At 39.3% G+C, this 8106-nt stretch overlaps 1 protein-coding gene across 1 annotated transcript in view; it reads left to right on the forward strand.

Annotated features, from left to right (window-relative positions):
* ALG8 (ALG8, alpha-1,3-glucosyltransferase) overlaps positions 1–6487 on the forward strand; it is a 42343-nt gene extending 35856 nt beyond the window's left edge. Inside the window, exons 9-13 of the mRNA XM_006864988.1 lie at positions 456–595; positions 2892–3031; positions 4466–4563; positions 4845–4917; positions 6241–6487. Coding sequence (XP_006865050.1) covers positions 456–595; positions 2892–3031; positions 4466–4563; positions 4845–4917; positions 6241–6472 — 683 coding nt within the window. The 3' untranslated portion in view covers positions 6473–6487. The remainder of the gene's footprint in view (positions 1–455; positions 596–2891; positions 3032–4465; positions 4564–4844; positions 4918–6240) is intronic.
* The last annotated feature ends 1619 nt before the right edge of the window (positions 6488–8106 follow it).

Raw genomic sequence — 8106 nt, forward strand, 5'->3', positions numbered from 1 at the left:
ATGTAGTTTGTTGTAGCTAAGCTGTGTTTAACAAAATGGAAGCGATGATTCTATAAAAATAGGAAGGTGCTAGATCATGGAAGACACTGTGCTGTGCTTAGGAATATGGACTTTTATTTATTCTATAGCCAATGAAGGACTCAAACCTAGAGTGTGACATGGTCAGACCTGCGTTTTAGAAAACTTGCTTCCTTTTACAAGAGAGAGCAGATTGCTGTTCACTCTGCCTGTGAGCTTCCTGCTGAGCTGCCCAGCTGCTTTACATATGGTTTACTCTTAGAACCAGAGCTATTTTACGTAGAATAGTGCAGAATTGAGTTAATGAAGTCTTGCCCTTTAAGCAGGAATAAGATTTGGTAGTTTGTGGGGTTTTCTCTCGAGAATTGGTGTAATAGGGTATATGCTGTTAATAAAATTAAATATAAAACAGTAGCATATTTTAACTTTCTCAATAGGTTTACACCTGAAACTTCTTGATCCCAACAAGATTCCCAAGGCCTCCATGACAAGTGGTCTGGTTCAGCAGTTCCAACACACAGTCCTTCCCTCGGTAACTCCCTTGGCAACCCTCATCTGCACTCTGATTGCCATATTGGTAAGAACTCAACAGATGGTGCTCATAATCTTGAGTGTTTTTTGATTTTCTTTTGTATACCTGCTTGAATTTCAACTCTCAAGCTTTTCAGACTGTAAAACAAATTCCACAGCTCTAATCTTTTTACAAGGAGCTCTGGTAGCGTAGTGGTTACGAATCGGGCTGCGAACCTTAAGGTCAGCAGTTCAAAACTACCAGCTGCTCCGCGGGAGAAAGATGAGGCTTTCTACTCCCGTAAAGATTTACACCCTTGGAAACCCTGTACAGGGTCGCTATGGGTCGGAATCAACTTGACGGCACTTAACAACAACAACAATCCTTTTACAGGTTGAGGTCTTTCTCAGTAATTCTTTGAGTAACTGTACATTGTAAAGAAGGGGTACTTGTAAAAACCACAGTAAAGTGGTCCTCTTCAGTGGCTATCAGATCACCCCTTAACTCTGGCATGAGGAGCAAAAAGAAAGCTCATGGACCTGTGATATCCAGGTTTGGTTCTTTGGTTTATTTTCTAGCCATGATTAAATGATCAAAACTCCAAATGTGTCTGGGTCACATGGATATTTTGTATTGTTTATGATCATGAGTTGGGTGGGTCCATAGTGGATGCATAAGCATCAGATCAGATTCTAATGAGTCAGCTACTTTTGTAGGCTTCTTTCATAGTTATTTTTGACAGTGGCATTTTAATAGAACTCTATATAAACAACTCAAGGAGCTCTGGTAGCATAGTGGTTACGAGTCAGACTGCTAACCTCAAGGTCAGCAGTTCGAAACTAACAGCCAGTCCATGGAGAAGGATGAGACTTTCTGGTCCCATAAAGATTTACAACCTCGGATACCCTATGCAGGGTCGCTATGAGTCAAAATCAACTCCATGGCACATCACCACCACCATAAAACAACTCAATTAGTAATTACACTTGGCTGTAATTTTGGTTTCAGACTGATCCAAGCAAGACACCTGATTCCACTTAATTACCTGATAGTAATAGTATGTTGGGAATCTTGGTGTAGCACTGTAGGGTAAGCACTGGACCACAGGTCGGTTTAAAGTCAGTCACTCGTCAGAAACCGTATATAGCAGGGGTATTGTTAAGTGCCATTGAGTAGTACCAACTCATAGCGACCCTGTGTAGGCTTTCTAAAGAGTGGCTACTAGAGTTTGAACCACCAACCTTGCAGTTCAAACCAACCTTGCAGTCCAGTGCTTATCCTATAGTGCCACAAAAGGACTCCATTCAGCAAGGGTGGTGAACCTTTTTTCTGCCAAAACTTATAACATTTGCAGGCCTTAAAAAAGTATCAACATGAAAATTAGCTTGCTAAATTTGGTCAAACATTTAATTCACCCCAATGCATGCAAAAGCTGGACAGTGAATAAGGAAGACCATAGAAGAATTGATGCTTTTGAGCTATGGTGTTGGAGGAGAACAGTGAAAGTGCCATGGGCTGCCAAAAGAACAAACAAATCTGTGTTGGAAGAAGTGTAACCAGAGTGTTCCTTGGAGGCCAGGGTGGCCAAACTCTGTCTTTCATACTTCGGACATTGTCAGGAGGGACCAGTCGCTGGAGAAGGAGATCATGTTTGGTAGGGTGGAGGGTCAGAGAAAAAGAGGAAAACCCCCAGCTAGATGGATTGGCAAAGTGGCAGCATCAATCGGCTCAAGCATCGCAACGATAATGAGGTTGGCCCAGGATTGGGCAGTGTTTCATTCTGTGCATAAGGTCACTATGAATCAGTACAGACTCGATGGCACCTAACAGTAACAACAATATGTTGGCTAGAAGCCCTGTTGTGGCACTGTGGGCTAATGCGCTGGACTGCAAAATCGGTTTGAACCACTAGATTAGTGGTTGAAGCCCACCAGCCGCTCCTTGAAAACACTATACAGGGTAGAAACCAACTCAACTGCACCTCACAACAACTTACTATTTATTGAAAACTTGCAATCAGTAGAGTGAGTTATACATGTTTTTTTAAATGCTTTTCAAATATATTGTACACACATATGTATATATATATAGTTGCCCAGTGTAATGGAGGGTTATCTAGGATCTACGTGGCTCTGCAAGATAATGCACTGGACCACAAGGTCGGTTTGAACCCCAAAGTCAGTTCAAACTCACCAGCCACTTCTCATGAACATTATACAGGGTCACCATGAATTGGAACCAGCTCGATGGCACTTAACAACAACTGTTTGAGAGGATGCAAATTGTATTAACCTGAAGAATATTTCTGTAAACCTTATTTTAAATGATACTGAAGTTTTGTATCTTTGCCTATTGTTTCTAGCCCTCTATTTTCTGTCTTTGGTTTAAACCCCAAGGGCCCAGAGGTTTTCTCCGATGTCTGATTCTTTGTGCCTTGAGTTCCTTCATGTTTGGGTGGCACGTTCATGAAAAGGCCATACTCCTCGCAATTCTCCCAATGAGGTAAGCAGATAGCTCAGTCAGGCAATGTCACTGACATAGTTCAAGTCTCTGTTGTCTTCCATTTACTCTGTTCTTCCTTGGCATATTCAGTGGAATTCCCAGAGGCAAATATGTACAGGGATATTTCTCACTAGATCAGGGGATCTACAGAAGCTGGTATATATTGTTTGGATGTTTTTTGGTAGGAGGAGCTGCAATGATTCAGAATCACACCACCAGGCAATTCTGTCTGGATATTGAAAGGCAACATAGACTGGAAAAAGCGTGGGGTTTGGTGTCATCTCAGCTCACATTGTCCCTTGTTAAATGTTGCTAGTCAAAGTAAGGATGGGATCCATTCTGGAATAATATCTCAGTTTTTTTCAACACTTCAGATTTTATTGAATTTCATTTATTAATTCTTTCGTTTGAGTCTTATGACTTTTAAGATAATTAGGATAAATGGATTATGATCCCTGTCTTAACATCTGCAGAAAGTAGAGCTCAGGAAGTTTGAATGGCTTGTCCATAGTTACATAAATAGAAAGTTGCAGAGTTAGGACTTGAACCCAAATCTTATACTGCTGAATCTTGTCTTTCTGCTGTGCCATGCCTAAAAAGCATTATAAACCCAGTGGTGTCCACTACAGTCCTGGTAGATCAGTGGTTAAGCGTTCAACCGTTAACTGAAAAGTTGGTAGCTGGAACCCACCAGCCTCTCAGTGGGGGAAGTTGTAGTAAAGATTACAACCTTGGAAAGCCCTGTGGGGCAGTTCTTTCTCCTGTAGGCCTCTGTGGATCAGAATTAGTTTGATAGCAAGCTCACCAGTTGCTCCTCGGGAACTCTGCACACTTGCTATGGGTTGCACTGACGCGACAACACTTAACAACAACAACAAGTGTGTTTAGTGTCCATTTTATGCACAATTTAAACTAAATGATACAGATATAATCAAATTAAACTTTTCCATACATCTTGAGAAAAATTATTAAGCTCTGAAAGAACAATAAGCAAATTTGTCAGATTTGTATTAATAGTTTGTCTGGTTTCCTTTAACAATTGGAGTAAAAAGTAGAGCACATTCCAAAGCAGAACAACTGTTTTTCATTGAAACTGCAGTGCTGGATGCTGTCCAGGGGGGAAGGGCTGTAGGGTTAGAAATTAACCAGGCAGCACCCAACCCCACACTACCCCTTATTGTGGAGAAGGGAGTTACTCAGGGAAGTGGGATTCATTTTTGGATACTCTGCAGCTCAGCTTGGTACATTTTTCTGTCAATTGCTTAAAGTTTTCCACCAAAAAATAAATATTCTCAATTCACTTGGACATGTGACAAAGATCAGTTTATTATTTTTTGCTTAAGCCAGTTATTTAAGTAATAATGGATATTGAGGCTCTTTGCAAGAATTTTAGTTGTTCCTTTAAGGATTTATTATAACAATTTATATTTTTAGCCTTCTGTCTGTGGGAAAAGCAGGAGATGCTTCGATTTTTCTCATTCTGACCACAACAGGACACTATTCTCTCTTCCCTCTGCTCTTCACTGCTCCAGGTAAACAGTGCTGCTTTTTAGAGAGATATATTTGACTGCCCTGACCTTTTCACCAGAGCCCAGAGACCTATACTGTTTGATTCAAATAACCTTAAAATCTCTGGGAAGAAGGGATGTAATCCGTTTTCTTAAATAAAACCTCTTTTTCACAATGTCACAAAGTGCATGAATAATCCTAAAAACATCACTAGTGCTACTTAACTGTGTTAGTGTGATTATATTACCTTTTTATATTTTTATATCAGCTAAATTATCATCTGGAATTTTTATTCTTTCCACAGAACTTCCCATTAAAATCCTACTCATGTTACTCTTCACCATCTATAGTATGACTGCACTGAAGACTCTATTCAGGTAATTAAAAAAATAACATTTGAATCTGCATTTGCTCTGTTTAACATTAGAAAAAGATTAGCCAATGGAGAAATCACCCATAATCCCATCCCTGTGACACAACAATATAGATTATGTCTTTAGTTTGGGAGAATATTTGAAGAGGAACTACCTGACTTCAATTTGAAATTTTTATATGAGAACTAAAAAGTAGAATGTAAAGCATATGCATCATGAATTTTGTTGTTGTTGTTAAGTGCCGTCGAGTCGGTTCCAACCCATAGCGAATCCTGTACAGGGTTTCTGAGGCTGTAAATCTTTACGGGAGCAGAAAGCCTCATCTTTCTCCCGCGAAACAGCTGGTAGTTTTGAACTGCTGACCTTGCGGTTCGCAGCCCGATTTGTAACCACTATGCTACCAGAGCATCATGAATAAAACCAAATAAATGCAAATGTATATAGAAAAAAATAAGATATGAAAGAAGTCTTGGTATGGCACTGTAAAATAAACACTGGACCACAAGGTCAGTTTAAACTTAAAGGTTGGTGGTTTGAACTCACCAGCCATTCCTTGAAAATCCTGTATAGGGTTGCTGTGAGTTGGAACCGACTTAACAATAACACTTAACAACTACAAGATATGTAAATATTCCTATTATGGACTTCTTGGTAAAATATTTTTCTCTTCTAAACTTCCTATAATATTACCTCTATAATTTTTTGTGGTACTGTGGGTTAATGTGCCAGACTACAAAGCTGTTTGAAATGCAAGGTCGGAGGTTCAAGCTCACCAGCCACTCCTCAGAAGCCCTATACAGGGTCTCTATGGGTCGGAACCAACTCGATGGCACTTAACAACAACAACAAGTTTTATAAAGCTTGTTTATTCATATTGGTCCATATCCATGGAAACTCATATATTCAGTATATTAAAACACAACTATGAGAGGGCTTCAAAAAGTTCTTGGAAAAATTCCACTATCTTTTAATTCCATTATTCCACAACTTTGTTGAACACCTCTCATAAATATTATTTACCATGTTCTTTTTGCATTGTGAAAGAATCCATCCCCCTTCTGCCTCCCAAATGTAGAGCTCATTCACTCTGAGTACATTCAGCCAAGTGGCAACATAGGTAGATGATGATTGGGTAAATCTGGTTGTTGAGATAATAGTGTATTATTATCATTTTTCTAAATGTGAACTGGAAAGCACTCTTTGGCCCTCTGACCCTCAGCTATCCTCCCATCAAGACAATGCAAGGGGGAGCTGCAGCTAGGGAAGCGTTTGGTAAACGAGAGTGACTCATCTAAAGTCAGACCTTTCTCTCCTTTTTTTCCTCAGAAAAGAAAAACCTCTTTTAAATAGGATGGAAAAGTTCTATCTTCTTGGCCTGGGGCCTTTGGAAATCTGCTGTGAATTTATATTCCCTTTCAGCTCCTGGAAGATGAAGTACCCCTTCGTCCCCTTGTTACTGACCTCAGTGTATTGTGCAGTGGGCATCACATATGCTTGGTTCAAACTGTATGTTTCAGTATTGACTGACCTTCCTGTCTTCAAGACAAAGAAACCGTGAATAAAGGAACTGTTTGGATGTATTTCAAGCAATTATTTCATGGGAAACTAATCAGAAGTTGAAGAAAGTTGCTGGTGGCATAAACCATTCATTTTAGTAGGTCTGTTCAGAGGATCATTCTTCTAAATTTGGCTTTGTCCAGCCTAGCAACCTGATGGTCACCGTGGTGAGCCACTTGTCCTCCATAAGCAGTGAAATGCATCTGAAATCACCCTTGTCTTGCTCTGTTAAAATTGTCTGAGGCTATATTCAGTCTACATTGCTTGCTCAGGGCAAACAGTGAGTTTGGGCAAACATGATTGTACCCTATGATAACTACTGTCTGATTATAAATGTAATGAAAAATACCATTTTCTATTTCTGCACAACATTTTTGGGCTCATTACCAGCTCCTACATTTTCTGTCAGTGTTGTCATAAACAGATGATGTTCTGTTCCCATCTGTACACCTTGTTCTGGAATTTTTTGTTTTTCCCATTGAAATTATATAATGATAATACGAAAGAAGCCAGGCAAAGTATTTAATGAACTGGCATAACCAGACAGCATAGACTACAAACCACAGCTACTCTTATATTGAGTTAGGAACATCTTGTACAATTAATGTATTCTAACAGCCTGTACTGCAATTTTGATTAGCCTGCCACTGTTTGGACCTTTGCTTATGGAGTCAAAACCAAATGAACTAAATGAAGTGGTTTTCACAGCCTGGTCCTGACCTCTTTCTTCACTAAGGGTGTATCATTCATTCCTTTATTGAGGACTCCAATTCATCTAACTGGTAAGAGGTAGTCTACCTTTACCATTAACAGCTGGTGTACTTGATTATGGAGTCCTGGTGTGGCGCTGTTGGATAAGCACTAAACTGCTAACCACAAGATCAGTGGTTCAGACCTTAGAAACTCTATACTGTGTTGCTATGAGTCAGAACTGACTTGATGGCACTTAACAACATACCTAATTGTACTTGTTCATCTGTTTTCCCAGAAAGACTACAATTTCAGAACAGAGACCACACTTGTCTTATTAAGTCCCAGTGTTTGGCATATTCGAATAGTGTTGTTAGGTGCCATCAACTCACACTACTCCAGCCATGATAAAAATCTGAATGTTTACTAGTGCCAGCATTAGCACAAGTGACTCAATGTAGTCCTTCACATATTTACCAATTAGTGTACAAGCCAAAAACAAAGACAGGAAAATTAGAAGATGAATTTGCATGCATTTCCTCAAGGCTGAATTAATTCAGCTTTGTAGGTTGTCATTGTAAAACTGTTGGGCTGTCAGAACTAGAGGAGCTGATCAAGGTCAGAGATTGTCAGAATGTTCTGCAATGTCCACGAAGTTCTTCAGAGTTGCCTCAGAGGCTCTGAAGCAAATACGCTATGATTTATATACAAGTTTTTGTCATAAGCTTATAAATTTGTGTTTTAACTTAAAGGTTCAAATTCAAGATATAGTCTTTAAAACCTTGTACTTAAGTTTTTAAGAGGGTAGTTAGTGTTCAACCACAAATTCATTGAAGAAATAAGAAGTACTACATCAAAATATTTTAAAACCTGAAGGTAAGCAAAGCCTATAAGAACAAGCTAAAGTTACTCTCAAATTTTAAATAAGATATATAAACAACTCAT

Source organism: Chrysochloris asiatica, unplaced genomic scaffold (assembly GCF_000296735.1).
Source record: "Chrysochloris asiatica unplaced genomic scaffold, ChrAsi1.0 scaffold00074, whole genome shotgun sequence".
Taxonomy (NCBI): domain Eukaryota; kingdom Metazoa; phylum Chordata; class Mammalia; order Afrosoricida; family Chrysochloridae; genus Chrysochloris; species Chrysochloris asiatica.